General features: G+C 44.2%; 1 protein-coding gene across 2 annotated transcripts in view; it reads right to left on the reverse strand.

Annotated features, from left to right (window-relative positions):
* SCN1B (sodium voltage-gated channel beta subunit 1) overlaps nucleotides 1-14,842 on the reverse strand; it is a 43,203-nt gene extending 28,361 nt beyond the window's left edge. For both annotated transcript variants that reach the window (XM_082273622.1, XM_082273623.1), the window contains exon 1: nucleotides 14,687-14,842. In XM_082273622.1, coding sequence (XP_082129748.1) covers nucleotides 14,687-14,738 — 52 coding nt within the window. In that variant the 5' untranslated portion in view covers nucleotides 14,739-14,842. The remainder of the gene's footprint in view (nucleotides 1-14,686) is intronic.
* Between the last annotated feature and the right edge of the window lie 2,040 nt (nucleotides 14,843-16,882).

Here is a 16,882-nt window from a genome sequence, read left to right on the forward strand (position 1 = left end):
TCTTGTGTTTTCTTCTGGAATCTCGGCGTGCTTTGTGTATTTCTTCCAAATCTGTGCAGTAATTCAGTCTCTTGTCTCCGCCCCCTCCTGTAGTTTTCTATCTGTAGTGGGTGGAGCCTGATAGGCCCCATCCCATAGCTCTGCTCTCTCTCCTTGTGCAGAGTGACTGGTCTTGTCTCCGCCCCCTCCTGTAGTTTTTCATCTGTAGTAGGTGGAGCCTGATAGGCCCCTCCCACAGCTCTTCTCTCTCTCCTTGTGTAGAGTGACTGGTCTTGTCTCCGCCCCCTCTGCTGTAGTTTTCTCTATAGTGGGAGGAGCCTGATAGGCCCCTCCCACAGCCCTGCTCTCTATCCTTGTGCAGAGTGACTGATCTTGTCTCCGCCCCTCCTGTAGTTTCCTATTTGAAGTGGGTGGAGCCTGATAGGCCACTCCCACAGCTCTGCTCTCTCTCCTTGTGTAGAGTGACTGGTCTTGTCTCCGCCCCCTCTGCTGTAGTTTTCTCTATAGTGGGTGGAGCCTGTTGGGCATCTCCCACAGCTTTTCTCTCTCTCACTCCTTGTGTATTGTGGCTGGTCTTGTCTCTGCCGCCTCCTGTAGTTTTCTCTATAGTGGGTGGAGCCTGCTGGGCCCCTCCCACAGCTTTGCGCTCTCTCTCTCTCCTTGTGCGGAGTGGCTGGTCTATTCTCTGCCCCCTCCTGTAGTTTTCTCTATATTGGGTGGAGCCTGCAGGCCCCTCCCACAGCTCTGCTCTCTCCTTCTGCAGGGTGATTGGTCTTGTCCCCACCCTTTCCTGTAGTTTTCTACCTGAAGAGGGCGGGGCATGCTGGGTCCCCTCCCACAGTTCTGCTCTCTCTTCTTTTGCAGAGTGCCTGGTCTTGTCTCCGCCTCCTCCTGTAGTTTTATGCCTGTAGTGGGTGGAGCCTGGCTCCTCCCACTGCTTTGTGCGCTCTCCTTGTGCAGAGTGTCTGGTCTGGTCTCTCCCCCTCCTCTTGTTTTCTACCTGTAGTGGGTGGAGCCTTCTGCCTCCTCCCACAGCTCCTCTCTCTCATCGTGGGTGGAGCCTGCTTGGCCCCTCCCACAGCTTTGCACTCACCTTGTGCAGAGTGGCTGGTCTTTTCTTCGCCCCTCCTCTTTTTTTCTACCTGTAGTAGGTGGAGCCTGCTGACTCCTCTCTCTCCTCTTATGCATAGTGACTGGTTTGGTCTCCGCCCCTCCTGTAAATTTCTACCTGTAGTAGGTGGAGCCTGCTGGTCCCTCCCACAGCTCTGCTCACAGGATATGTACAGCACAGTGATGATATCACTCTTACGTTTACCAGGTAATATCTGGGTCCCTGGGTGGAGATGCATTCTAATATATGCAAATCCTCAAATGTACTGATAACTGACAGTTCCTTTCAGGGACTGTTGCTGAGATTGTGATCCCCAATGTTCATATATGGTCCTGTTGTCAAATCTGACCTCCGACATTTCCATCCAGTCTTGCGCAGTTGTACCGGTATCAGAATAGCGCCACCTATCAGATTCTGCGACCGGAAGTGATGTGCGGACTAGAACATCCTACTGCGCATGCGCCATGCTTTCCAACATGGCCGCTGTGCGTTCCAACATGGCCGCTATGGGTTCCAACATGGCCGCTATGAGTTCCAACATGGCCGCTATGCATTCCAACATGGCTGCTATGCGTTCCAACAGGTCTCCTAATGTGACGAAACACGGAGCAGCAGCGGACATCGTCTTACACCCGTGCAAGTCTTGAATTTTACATTTATTTTAGCAGTAAACTCACCTTATATACTGAAATAGACTATTTCACTATATAATCAGTTTGTCGCTGAGCAGTGCCGGGTGTACCAAGATGGCCGTCGCCACCGTTTGCCCGCAGGTTTCTCGCTATACTTACTAGAATTCAATAATAATACGAATGTAATACTGTGATTCAGCATGTAAGGTGAGTTTACTGCTAAAAATAAATCTAAAATTCAAGACTTGGATGGGTGTAAGAAGATTTCCGCCTGCTGGCCCCTCCCACCAGCCATGATCTGGTTGCATTGCATAGAGAAGCACAGAGACCCAGTGGTGATGCTTGCACCATTTTTTACAGCCCATGCACATGTAGGGGGCCCGGGCGTCCCTAAGGGCCCAGCATTCTCCAGGAGAATGTTGGTGGTTACACACCAGGCCTAAAGCTGTGTAAGGGGCCCCAATATTTCTGATGGCTGCCCTGATCATTGCATTGCATAGAGAAGCACAGAGACCTAGTGATGATGCATGCACTAGTTCTTGGTCGCGTGCCACGGTGGACCTCTATTGGAAAGGTGTGTTGGGGTATCATTGCATTGCATAGAGAAACCCAGAGACCCAGTAATGATGCTTGCACCAGTTCTTGGCAGAGGGCCACAATGCATCTCCATTGGAAAGGTGTGTTGGGGTATCATTGCCACAGGAGCCATCGGGGGGGGGGGACAGCCCATACACATGTAGGGGGGCCCGGGCGTCCCTGAGGGCCCAGCTGTCCCAAGGAGAATGTTGGTGGTAATGCCCCAGGGAGCCCAGGCCCAAAGCTGTGTAAGGGGCCTCAATATTTCTGATGGCTGCCCTGATCATTGCATTGCATAGAGAAGCACAGAGACCCAGTGATGATGCATGCACCAGTTCTTGGCAGCGTGCCACAGTGGACCTCCATTGGAAAGGTGTGTTGGGGTATCATTGCCACGGCAGCCATTGGGGGGGGGCAGCCCATACACATGCAGGGGGGCCCAGCTGTCCCGAGGAGAATGTTGGCGGTAAGGTCTATGGATTGCATAGAGAAGCACAGAGACCCAGTGATGATGCATGCACTAGTTCTTGGCCGCGTGCCACAGTGGACCTCCATTGGAAAGGTGTGTTGGGGTATCATTGCCACGGCAGCCATTGGGGGGGGGGAGCCCATACACATGCAGGGGGGCCCGGGCGTCCCTAAGGGCCCAGCTGTCCCGAGGAGAATGTTGGTGGTAAGGTCTATGCATTGCATAGAGAAGCACAGAGACCCAGTGATGATGCATGCACCAGTTCTTGGCAGCGTGCCACAATGCGCCTCCATTGGAAAGGGGTGTTGGGGTATCATTGCATTGTATAGAGAAGCACAGAGACCCATTGCGTTGGGGTTCCATTTCATCACACCAACACACGGCGTGAAGGCTGTAAAAAGTCAGGAAAAGTCGTGAAATCCGATTGGTTGGGTCAGAGCAGATCGCTCCTATGAAGGCACAGCCTGTCTGCATTCCCATCACCCCTCGCTCTTCATCATCGGAGGGTTTTTTGCGGAACCGCGCACCGGCTGCATGCGTAAAGCCGCAGATCAGCGGCCCGTTCTTTGTCTCCCTCCCCCTCCCTCTCTCTTCTCCCCCTCCCCCCTACCAGCCAGTAATGGCGCCCCCCCCCCCTCACCCGCTGTCAAATCTCCCGTATTCTCTTTCAGGAGAATCTTGCCGCATCAGCGTTTCTAATTCCCTGCGCCTGCCGGGGAGAGGAATAAAGTAACCAGCATTTCTTACACTTGAAAACCTCCAGCCTGGAGGACCTCAGAAAGAGAGGAAAGGATCCGCGCCGATCGGGGAAACCCTCCGCTGCCATTGGATGAACAAACGAAACGCCAACTTTATTTATTTTATCAGTTTATTTGGAAAAGCCGTATTAAACCCCAAAGCAAACATTTCTTATATTGCAGCCTACCCAATCTTAGATGTGACGGCTGCATTCCTTTTCTTTTTTTAGGCTTTCTTTCTTCTATTCTCGGACTGTGGCCATCGGGAGTAGAAAAAGTCCCAGCATCAGTTGGAGCCATCTTTGGTGTCAGTGAGGGGACTTGTACCCCATCACTTGTGTCATTGGGTCCCATTGTTGGTGTCATTGGGAGGAATGCCCCCCCCCCTATCATTGGTGTCATTGGGACCCATTGTTGATGTCATTGGGAGGAATAGTGCCCCATTTTTGGTGTCATTGGGAGGAATTGGTCACCATGTTGGTGTCATTGGGAGGAATGTCCCCCTATCATTGGTGTCATTGGGCCCCATTGTTGGTGTCATTGGGGGGAATAGTGCCCCATTTTTGGTGTCATTGGGAGGAATTGGTCCCCATGTTGATGTCATTGGGGGGAATAGTGCCCCACCTTTGGTGTCATTGGGCCCCATTGTTGATGTCATTGGGGGGAATAGTGCCCCATCTTTGGTGTCATTGGGCCCCATTGTTGATGTCATTGGGGGGAATAGTGCCCCATCTTTGGTGTCATTGGGACCCATTGTTGATGTCATTGGGGGGGAATAATTAGTGCCCCATCTTTAGTGTCATTGGGACCCATTGTTGGTGTCATTGGGAGGAATGCCCCCCCCCCCCCTATCATTGGTGTCATTGTTGATGTCATTGGGACTAATAGTGCCCCATTTTTGGTGTCATTGGGAGGAATTGGTCCCCATGTTGGTGTCATTGGGAGGAATGTCCCCCTATCATTGGTGTCATTGGGCCCCATTGTTGATGTCATTGGGGGGAATAGTGCCCCATCTTGGTGTCATTTGGGACCCATGTTGATGTCATTTGGGGGAATAGTGCCCCATCTTTGGTGTCATTGAGACCCATTGTTGATGTCATTGGGGGGGAATAATTAGTGCCCCATCTTTAGTGTCATTGGGAGGAATTGTGCCCCATCTTGGTGTCATTGGGAGGAATGCCCCCTATGATTGGTGTCATTGGGCCCAATTGTTGATGTCATTGGGGAGGAATAGTGCCCCATCTTTGGTGTCATTAGGATGAATGGTCATTAATTATTGGTGTCATAGTGAGGAATTGTGACCCGTTGTTGTTGTTATTGGGAGGAATTGGGCCCCATTGTTGGTATCATTGGAGGGAATAATGCCTCATCTTGGTGTCATTGGAAGTATTGGTCCCCCATTCTTGGTGTCATTGGAGGGAATAGTGCTTACATTTAACCCCTTGATCACCGACAGTATTAACCCCTTCCCTGCCAGTGTCATTATTACAGTAACAGTGCATATTTTTAGCACTGATTACTGTAGTAATGTCACTGGTAACCCCAAAAGTGTCAAAAATGTCAGTTAGGGGTCCGATCTGTCCGCCGCAATGTCGCAGTCCCGCTAAAAATCGCAGATCGCCGCCATTACTAGTAAAAAAAAAAATATATAAAAATGACATCTTTCCCGTAGTTTGTAAACGCGATAACTTTTGCGCCAACCAATCAAAATACGCTTATTGCGATTTTTTTTTTTTAACCAAAAATATGTAGCAGAAAAATTGGCCTAAAATGTTAAAAAAGTTTGATTTTTAAATTTTTTTTTTTGAGAATGTTATATAGCAGAATGTGAAAATTATTATTATTATTTTTTTTTTTTTTAATTGGTGCTCTTTTTTTGTTTATAGCGCAAAAAAAATAAAAATCGCACAGGTGATCAAATATCACCAAAAGAAAGCTCTATTTGTGTGTGTGGGGGGGGGGGAGGACGTAAATTTTATTTGGGTACAGCTTCGCAATTGTCCGTTAAAGTAACGCAGTGCCAAATCGCAAAATAGGGCCTGGTCAGGAAGGGGGTAAAATCTTCCGGGGCTGAAGTGGTTAAGTGCCGGTTCATAGATATGCGATGCGGGAAATCCTTCAAATACACTGCGGGTTCCCGCATCGCACTCAACTCCCAGGCAGTTCACACTGCCATGAGCGAATCGCCGGAGGTGTCAAGACAAAATTAACGACACCCCCAGATCAGTTCGCATGTCGCAGTGCGAATTGTCATTTCGAACAGGAATCGGATCGCAAAAAAGGGTCCGGTGCGAGTTGTGTCTGAATGCGATGCGAATTCAGCTATACATTCTGTATGGATGAATTTGCATCGCACAGACATCGCATGTGATTTGCAGAGCAGTGCGCTGCGAATCGCAAGCGATGTCTGACATCGCATTTATGTGAACCGGCACTTAGTGGTTAAATACTGTATTTTTTTCCCCCAACAGCAAAAAAAAAAAAAAGTGATAATTCCTGAACCCCGTGTAATCAGAGAATGGTACGTTCCTGAGGGAACCATTCATGTGCATCACACATCTGCGCTCCAAAAAATAAATAAAATAAATGCTGATGCCTGTTCAATTTCCAGATCAGTAGATTTATATTTATGTATTCGGATTTCTTTTTTTTTTTTTTTTCAGAAATCGGATTTCTGATAGAAAATATGTAAAACGGATAATTCTGACCTTCCCTAAATCTGACCTCTGGCCTGTACAGTGGTAGCGGTTCCTCTCCAGGACTGACATGACTTCCTCTGATTTCACCGCACACTGCGAGCTTCTCACATTGTGCATAAGAAGCTGCAGCAAGTTGGGTGGCCCGCACCTCATATCCTGGCCGGAGGACGTACAGAATCATCTAGCCCAGGAATGGGCAAACTACGGCCCGGCGGACCTTTTAATCAGGCCCGCGGAGCACGCAGTGTTCCCCAACCCACGGGCCGCGGACCGGCACCGTGGATCAAATTGCGTCCCATTGACTTTAATGCAAAAACGCCCCCTATTGACTTCAATGCAAAATCGCGTCTTATTGACTTTAATGCAAAAACCCCCTATTGACTTTAATGCAAAATTGTGTCTCATTCACTTCAATGCAAAAACACCCCCTATTGACTTTAAAGCAAAATTGCGTACCATCCACTTTAATGCAAAAACGCCCCCTATTGACTTCAATGCAAATTCGCATCCTATTGATTTCAATGCAAAATCGCGCCCTATTCACTTCAATGCAAAAACGCCCCCTATTGACTTCAATGCAATTTGTCTATTGATTTATTTTATGTTATGTTTTTTTCTTATTTTATTCGCCTAATGATTCGCCCCTGATGACGTCTGTATGATGAAACGTGTTGGGTGGAGCCGCACACGGAGGTCGGCCAGCTCAATTGTTGAAAACATTCCTTTGTAATACTGATTTACATGCAAAATTTTATCTGATGTTTGGTGAGTGTTTTTGCTGTATTTAAAAAAATTTGAAAACCATTAATACTACACAATGAAGTGTTTATTTGCCTATTCCTGAACCCTGCATGCCTTGAGGTCCATCTGAAGTGGAGTTTTGAAAGATTGCTGATACCAGGTGTTCTTGCCGATTGGCAGTTGTAATAACCATATTTGTCCGCTGCATGTAGTGGTCCACCACGGATGATAAGGGTCAGTGTATGCATTGCTGTCGGTGGAGGATCTCCCACAGCTTTTTTTGTCTGGAATCTGCACTTATTGGACTCTTTACCCTGAATCTTTATTGAGGTACTGATAAGAGCTTTTTTTCATGCTTTTAAAGCACTGCACTTATTTGTGTTTTATTTACTTAAATTATTTATTTTATTTATTTATTTTATTTGTCTATTATATTGTATTTATTTTACTCTGATCTTTCTATTTTATCCTATTTTATTTTATTTCATTTTTTTTTCTATTTTTTTTTTGTCTATTGATTTATTTTTTTATTTTATGTTATTTTATTTGCCTATTTAATTTTATTTCATTTTGTTTTATTTTTTTATTATTTTATTTGCCCAATTATTTATTCTATTGATTTATTTTATTTACCTAAGATTATTTATTTTACCGAAAATTATTTATTTTATTTATTTCTTTTATTTGCCTATTGTATGGTATTTATTTTACTTTCTATTTTGTCTTTTTTTTTATTTTATTCTATTTTATTTCATTTTTTTATTTTTTTTTGTGTATTGATTTCTTTTTTTTTTTTATTGTTTAATGCTATTTTATTTTATTTTATTTTTTATTTTTTTTATTTTCCCAATGATTTATTCTATTGATTTATTTTATTTACCTAAGATTATTTATTTTACCGAAAATTATTTATTTTATTTATTTATTTATTTTATTTGCCTATTGTATGGTATTTATTTTACTTTCTATTTTGTCTTATTTTATTTTATTCTATTTTATTTCATTTTTTTTCTATTTTATTTCATTTTTTTTTCTATTTTATTTGTCTATTGATTAATTTTTTTATTTAATGTTATTTTATTTGCCTATTTTGTTTTATTTTATTATTTTTTATTTTATTTGCCCAATGATTTATTTTATTGATTTATTTTATTTACCTAAGATTTTGTTTTATTTGCTCATTACGGTTGATTGTTTCATGACATAGGGGCTTAGTTATTTGTCTATTTTATTTGCCAATTTTATTTTTATTTCATTTTTTTATTTTATTTTATTTTTTTGCCCAATGATTTTTTTTTTTTTTTTTATTGATTTATTTTATTTACCTAAGATTTTGTTTTATTTGCTCATTACGGCTGATTGTTTCATGACATAGGGGTTTCGTTATTTGCTTATTTTATTATTTTATTTTATTTGCCCAGTGATTTATTTTATTGATTTCTTTTATTTACCTAAGATTTTGTTTTATTTGCTCATTACGGCTGATTGTTTTATGACATAGGAGTTTAGTTATGTGCCAGCTTTAGATGTTTTCATTAGTGTCTATGTTTACTGGCACTGATGATGATGGTGGACTTGTCTCTTCTTACTCAATAAGTGAAGTTCCTCATATCTCTGGCTGGAGCAGCAGTGTAGGGTTACAGTGGTGTACTCAACGGGCGTACAGCAATGTGGCCTGTGTGACATTTGGGACAGACTAACAATGCCAGTAATGCACAAACATAAAACATACGACAGAAGCACAAAACCAAACAAAGGAGTCCACCATCACCGTGTTCAAAAAGTGAAAACTAACTTTCATGTGGACACTTCACCTCACCAGCATGCCATAGTCGAGCAGAACCAGGAAAAACCCATTCCCTATGAAAGAATTCAAAGCCCGAAAAATTAGCTGAGCTTGGACCCTCATCCTGCCATCCTCACGGTCAGCGCCAGTTGACCACCATTTGATTGGCCGTGGGAGGAGAGCCAAGGACTTTCATCCTGCCATCCTCACGGTAAGCGCCAGTTGACCACCATTTGATCGGCCGTGGGAGGAGAGCCAAGGACCTTCATCCTGCCATCCTCACGGTCAGCGCCAGTTGACCACCATTTGATGGGGCCGTGGGAGGAGAGCCAAGGACCTTCATTCTGCCATCCTCACGGTCAGCGCCAGTTGACCACCATTTGATTGGCCGTGGGAGGAGAGCCAAGGACCTTCATCCTGCCATCCTCATGGTCAGCGCCAGTTGACCATCATTTGATGGGGCCATGGGAGGAGAGCCAAGGACCTTCATCCTGCCATCCTCACGGTCAGCGCCAGTTGACCACCATTTGATGGGGCCGTGGGAGGAGAGCCAAGGACCTTCCTCCTGCCATCCTCACGGTCAGCGCCAGTTGGCCACCATTTGATGGGGCCGTGGGAGGAGAGCCAAGGACCTTCATCCTGCCATCCTCACGGTTAGCGCCAGTTGACCGCCATTTGATAGGGCCGTGGGAGGAGAACCAAGGACCTTCATCCTGCCATCCTCACGGTCAGCGCCAGTTGACCACCATTTGATGGGGCCGTGGGAGGAGAGCCAAGGACCTTCATCCTGCCATCCTCATGGTCAGCGCCAGTTGACCACCATTTGATGGGGCCGTGGGAGGAGAGCCAAAGCTCTAAGCATGTCATTATCAACTAGAGTTCCTTCAGAGGTTGTTGGGGGTTCTTTGAGCTGTGGCTGATTGACTTCACATTTGAGGCTGCTTACATAGTTCCAAGGCCAATGCCAATTGGCAAAGCCAGCATGACAACGGTGATGTCTACGTTTTGGGGGTTGCATTTTGATCACCACCATAAGAGTTGCATTCTTCCCACTAACCAAGGATTCATTGTGGCAGCAAAAAAGTGATAAAAAAATTAAAGCAACAGTGTAAAAAAAAAAAAAAAAAATGAAATAAAGTAATAATTAAAAAAAAAGATAAAATTAAGGTGCTCCCGTCTTCCCACGCATGCAGGCAAAGCAGGGGTCTCCAAACTTTCTAAGCAAAGGGCTGGTTTACTGTCCTTCAGGCTTTAGGGGGGGGGGGCTGGACGGTGGCCAGTGGGAGTAGAAAATGCCCCGGCATCAGTGCCCCATCATTGTTTTTAATGGGAGGGATAGTGTCAGATTGTTTATATCAATGAGAAGAATAGTGTCTTATTGATGGTGTCAGTAAGGGGAATGGTGCTCCATCATTGGTGTCAGTAGGGGGAATGGTGCCCCATCATTGGTGTCAGTAGGGGGAATGGTGCTCCATCATTGGTGTCAGTAGGGGGAATGGTGCCCCATCATTGGTGTCAGTAGGGGGAATGGTGCCCCATCATTGGTGTCAGTAGGGGGAATGGTGCTCCATCATTGGTGTCAGTAGGGGGAATGGTGCCCCATCATTGGTGTCAGTAGAGGGAATGGTGCTCCATCATTGGTGTCAGTAGGGGGAATGGTGCTCCATCATTGGTGTCAGTAGGGGGAATGGTGCTCCATCATTGGTGTCAGTAGGGGGAATGGTGCTCCATCATTGGTGTCAGTAGGGGGAATGGTGCTCCATCATTGGTGTCAGTAGGGGGAATGGTGCCCCATCATTGGTGTCAGTAGGGGGAATGATGCCCCATCATTGGTGTCAGTAGGGGGAATGGTGCCCCATCATTGGTGTCAGTAGGGGGAATGGTGCTCCATTATTGGTGTCAGTAGGGGGAATGGTGCTCCATCATTGGTGTCAGTAGAGGGAATGGTGCTCCATCATTGGTGTCAGTAGGGGGAATGATGCCCCATCATTGGTGTCAGTAGAGGGAATGGTGCTCCATCATTGGTGTCAGTAGGGGGAATGGTGCTCCATCATTGGTGTCAGTAGGGGGAATGGTGCTCCCTTATTGGTGTCAGTAGGGGGAATGGTGCTCCCTTATTGGTGTCAGTAGGGGGAATGGTGCTCCATCATTGATGTCAGTAGAGGGAATGGTGCTCCATCATTGGTGTCAGTAGGGGGAATGATGCCCCATCATTGGTGTCAGTAGGGGGAATGGTGCTCCATCATTGGTGTCAGTAGAGGGAATGGTGCTCCATCATTGGTGTCAGTAGAGGGAATGGTGCTCCATCATTGGTGTCAGTAGAGGGAATGGTGCTTCATCATTGGTGTCAGTAGGGGGAATGGTGCTCCATCATTGGTGTCAGTAGGGGGAATGGTTCTCCATCATTGGTGTCAGTAGGGGGAATGGTGCTCCATCATTGGTGTCAGTAGGGGGAATGGTGCTCCATCATTGGTGTCAGTAGGTGGAATGGTGCTCCATCATTGCTGTCAGTAAGGGGAATGGTGCTCCATCATTGCTGTCAGTAGGGGGAAAGGTGCTCTATCATTGGTGTCAGTAGGAGGGAAAGGTGCTCTATCATTGGTGTCAGTAGGGGGAATGGTGCTCCATCGTTGGTGTCAGTAGGGGGAATGGTGCCCCATCATTGGTGTCAGTAGAGGGAATGGTGCTCCATCATTGGTGTCAGTAGGGGGAATAGTGCTCCATCATTGGTGTCAGTAGGGGGAATGGTGCCCCATCATTGGTGTCAGGAGGAGGAATGGTGCTCCATCATTGGTGTCAGTAGGGGAAATGGTGCCCCATCATTGGTGTCAGTAGGGGAAATGGTGCCCCATCATTGGTGTCAGTAGGGGAAATGGTGCCCCATCATTGGTGTCAGTAGGGGAAATGGTGCCCCATCATTGGTGTGTCGGTTGGTGAAATAGTGCCCCAAGGACTAGATAAAGGTAAGGAAAGGGCCACAACTGACCCCCAGGCCTGCAGTTAGGAGACCACTGCTGTAAAGGATAGGAGGGTTTAGTAACTCTTTAAACACTTGCGTGCCAGCTGCGGCAGGCTGGCTCGGCTGTGCGAATTGCCGTACCCATACGTCACTCCTTGAGCATGGCGATTCGTGAGAGGGGAAGCTGATCTGCGGGGCCGACGGCGGCGACTGCTGCCGGGCACCAGCGATCACTCCCCGGGAAGACAGAACGTCGGTCTACCGTAAATACGACAGACCGTTGTTCTGTCAGTTGTCATCACAGGGCTCCTGTGTTCCTCCTATTTAGGATCACAGGTCCCTGTGTTGATCCAAAAAAAACATCTCCCTCACAGTTAGAAAGCACCCTCTAGGCTCACAGTTAACCCTTTGATCACCCCTGGGTTAACCCCTTCCCTGCCAGTGTCATTATTACAGTAACAGTGCATATTTTTTAGCACTGATTACTGTAGCAATGTTACTGGTACTCCCAAAAGTGTCAAAATGTCAGTTAGGGGTCCGATCTGTCCGCCGCAATGTCGCAGTCCCGCTAAAAATCGCAAATCATCGCCATTACTAATAAAAAATAAAATAAAAATGACATAAATCTTTCCCCTAGTTTGTAGACACAATAACTTTTGCGCAAACCAATCAAAATACGCTTATTACGATATATTTTTTTTTTTTTAACCAAAAATATGTAGCAGAATACAAATTGGCCTAAAATGATGAAAAAAATTTGATTTTTATTATTATTATTATTATTATTATTTTTTGGTAATGTTATATAGCAGAACGCGAAAAATATTGTTTTTTTTTTTTTTTTTTCTGAATTGTTGCTCTCTTTTTGTTTACAGCGCAAAAAATAAAAATGTCACAGGTGATCAAATCCCACCAAAGAAATCTCTGTTTGTGGGGAAAAACCCATCAATTTTATTTGGGTACAGCGTCGCACAACCGCGCAATTGTCAGTTAAAGTAACGCAAAAAATGGCCTGGTCATTAAGGGGGCAAATCCTTCTGGTCCAAGAAAGGGGCATCTCTTCTCCAAGAGAACAGCCAAACTTCAAGGCAAAGTCAAAGCCCGCTTGCCGCGTGTGGCTGAGTTTTGGTGGTTTTGGTGGTCCTGGACACAGCAGGAAGTCAAAGCAGTTGACGACTCAAATATTTTTAGTTTCCCAGTTCAAGTTGCACCACTGTGCAAGTGAAGGGGTTTAGGACGGGGGGCATCCAGGGCAGCCATCAGAAATTTTGGGGCCCCTTACACAGATTTAGGCATGGGCCCCTCTGGGCCTGACCATCACCATTTCGCAGGGCCTGCCCTCTGACCGTGCCACCGAATCCGCCCACTGGCCATCCCACCATGTCCTTCAGTGCACCCACTTCTATTTTAACACACTTACAACTTAATATATGAAAATGAATCCAAGCCAGCAAAGAGACATCCCAATCCAGTAAAGAGACATCTCAATCCAGCAAAGAGACGGCCTTAAATATTCAACAAAGAGACATCTTAATCCAGTAAAGAGACATCTCAGTCCAGTAAAGAGACGGCCTCATATATTCAGCAAAGAGACATCCCAATCCTGCAAAGAGATGGCCTCATATATTCAGCAAAGAGACATCTCAATGCAGTAAAGAGACGGCCTCATATATTCATCAAAGAGACATCCCCATCCAGTAAAGAGATGGCCTCAAATATTCAGCAAAGAGACATCTCAATCCAGTAAAGAGACATCTTAATCCAGTAAAGAGACAGCCTCATATATTCAGCAAAGAGACATCTCAATCCAGTAAAGAGACATCCCAATCCAGTAAAGAGACATCTCAATCCAGCAAAGAGACGGCCTGAAATATTCTGCAAAGAGACATCTCAATCCAGTAAAGAGACATCTCAATCCAGTAAAGAGACAGCCTCATATATTCAGCAAAGAGACATCCCAATCCTGCAAAGAGACGGCCTCATATATTCAGCAAAGAGAGATCTCAATGCAGTAAAGAGACGGCCTCATATATTCAGCAAAGAGTCATCCCCATCCAGTAAAGAGATGGCCTCAAATATTCAGCAAAGAGACATCTCAATCCAGTAAAGAGACATCTCAATCCAGTACAGTAAAGAGACAGCCTCATATATTCAGCAAAGAGACATTTCAATCCAGTAAAGAGACAACCTCATATGTTCAGCAAAGAGACATCTCAATCCAGTAAAGAGAGGGCCTCATATATTCAGCAAAGAGACATCTCAATCCAGTAAAGAGACGGCCTCATATATTCAGCAAGGAGACATCTCAATCCAGTAAAGAGACGGTTTCATATATTCAGCAAAGAGACATTACAATCGAACAAAGAGACGGCCTCATTTATATTAAGCAAAGAGACATTACAATCGAACAAAGAGACGGCCTCATATATTCAGCAAAGAGACATCTCAATGCAGTAAAGAGACAGCCTCATATATTCAGCAAAGAGACATTACAATCCAACAAAGAGACGGCCTCATATGTTCAGCAAAGAGACATCTCCATCCAGTAAAGAGACCGCCTCATATATTCAGCAAAGACACATCCCACTCTAGTAAAGAAACCGCCTCATATATTCAGCAAAGAGACAGCCTCATATTTTCAGCAAAGAGACATCTCAATCCAGCAAAGAGACAGCCTCATATTTTCAGCAAAGAGACATCTCAATCCAGCAAAGAGACAGCCTCATATTTTCAGCAAAGAGACATCCCTCCAGCTGCAGACAACCCTCTGCAGCCGCCGTGCTTTAGCAATTGCTAGTTACTACAGCAGCAACAACTTGGTCTCGTTGGTTGGGGCCCCTCCGAATGCCCAGGCCCTCTACATGTGTATGGGCTGTCCCCCCCCCCCAATGGCTGCCCTGGGGACATCTCTCACAGGTGTTCTGGCCTGGCATTGGCACTAAAGTCATTATTATAAAGCACAATAAAGTCACTTACCTGCCATAAGGCAAAGTAATAACACCAGCCAGTAGTCCATGACTTGGGCCATTAATAAAGTCCTTTGCGGAAATCGGTACCACTTAGTTGAGACCCAGCGGCTTACGAATCCCCCGTCTTCTGTAAAATGTTCTTTTTTCAGAGTTTATAGTTTTTGATCCTTTTTCGAAGCTCGTTGGGTTCTTTGTTTGTTACGTATCCATATCCTCCTCCTATTATGGGGGGGTTACAAAGCGTAGAATCCCTCCAAATCTTCCTGTGTGTTTTCTGTCGTCTTCCCCGTCTGGTCCTGCCCCCCCCCCCCTTCTCGTGTTCTTCTTCTGGAAGGTGTCACTCGATCCCAAGCTGACCGTTCGTAGGGGGGCTAATTTTAGATTTCGCTGGAAGGCGCCCCCCACTCGCCCTGCCCAAAGCTCTTCTTTGGAAGTTATTATATTCAGGTCCTTGAAGGTCGGGCGATCTTTGGACAGGCGGGGTGGGGGGTGCGGGGGGGGGGTGGGGTTCGTCCAAAGTGGAACTCTGTAAGAAAAATCAGAAAACATATTTTAATTAGTGCAAAATACTGAGAAGGTGGCGAGGACGAGGCTCTGCTTGGAGGGGGGGGGGGCAACTTGGAGGCAAGTTCAACTTGCAATGTCATTCTGTCACCAGAGATTTATGGCATTCCGGAGACACATTTGCCCACGTGTGCGGTGGCTGTCAGAATGTCCTTCTGCCCGCAGAGTCCAGCTCTATCACTAAGGACTGATTCACACGGGACGTTCTAAAAAACGCCAGTAGCTATGTAGGGAGTTTTCAGCGTTTTTTAGCTTTTTTTGCATTGGCGTTTTTCAGCATTTTTAATGTTTTTTTTTGGTGTTTTTAGCTATAAATCACCTCTCTGCTATTTTAGTAACTCCGACTTTCCCACAATGCAATGCTTGCCAGAATTTCATTGCATGGGTGTTCACACCCATGTGATAAGATTTTAAAAAGGGGGAACCCCTTTTTTCCCCGCATCAAAATCGCATCGCATGGGTGTTCACATGAGGATATCTAGTGGTTTAAAAAAATAATTTTTATTTAATGGCCAATTCATTTTTATCTATTTTTTTTCTAATTATTTTTATTTAATGGCCAATTCATTTTTATCTATTTTTTTAATTATTTTTATTTAATGGCCAATTCATTTTTATCTATTTTCTTAATTATTTTTATTTAATGGCCAATAAATTTTTATCTATTTTTTTTTCTAATTATTTTTATTTAATGGCCAATACATTTTTATCTATTTTTTTTCTAATTATTTTTATTTAATGGCCAATTCATTTTTATCTATTTTTTTTTATTATTTTTATTTAATGGCCAATTAATTTTTATCTATTTTTTTTCTAATTATTTTTATTTAGTGGCCAATTAATTTTTATCTATTTTTTTTCTAATTATTTTTATTTAATGGCCAATTAATTTTTATCTATTTTTTTTTTCTAGTTCTGCTTTAAAAATGAATGCGACGATGTAATAAGGAATACATAACCGGATTAGAGAGTCCTGCCGGCAACCTCACTGTCCGAATTGGCGCAACCCCGACTTTTGCGGCACCCAAAAGTAGTCTCTGCACTACTTTTGGCGACTTCAGGGAGATTTCAATGGTCATCTGTGCATGAATCGGTACAGATGTGTGTCAAATCGCCCACCGAAGTCGCACTGACATTGAAATCGTGCGCGTTCAGCTGAATGATTTCAAAATATATATAATATAATAAATATGTTTATTTATATCTATAGATAAATATACAGTATGTTTATTTATGTATATATAAATAATTATGTTTGAAATTATATAAACATGTCAAACCTTTTACTATATTTTAGTAATTGACTTTATATGTGTTTATATACAATTATATAAATATATATTTATTTATGTAAATTCATAAATATTTATGTTTTGAAATGACAAAAGCATGTTGAACCTTTTACTAGGTTTTAGTAATTGGGTTTACTTATATTCATTAAATGTATTTTTTTTTTTTAAATACAGTCAGCTGTAAGTCCCTGAATTTGACTTGGTATCAGCCAATTGTACAGCAGGGCTGGAGTGTGAGAGGAAGAAGCAGCATAAGAAGTAAAGCCAATTGGCTCATGTGCTAACAGGGAGCATGCTGATAAAAATTAATTGAAATATAAAAATACATATAATATTACAAATATGTT

This window comes from Pelophylax lessonae (assembly GCF_965119305.1).
Source record: "Pelophylax lessonae genome assembly, chromosome: 12".
In the NCBI taxonomy this organism is placed as follows: Eukaryota; Metazoa; Chordata; class Amphibia; order Anura; family Ranidae; genus Pelophylax; species Pelophylax lessonae.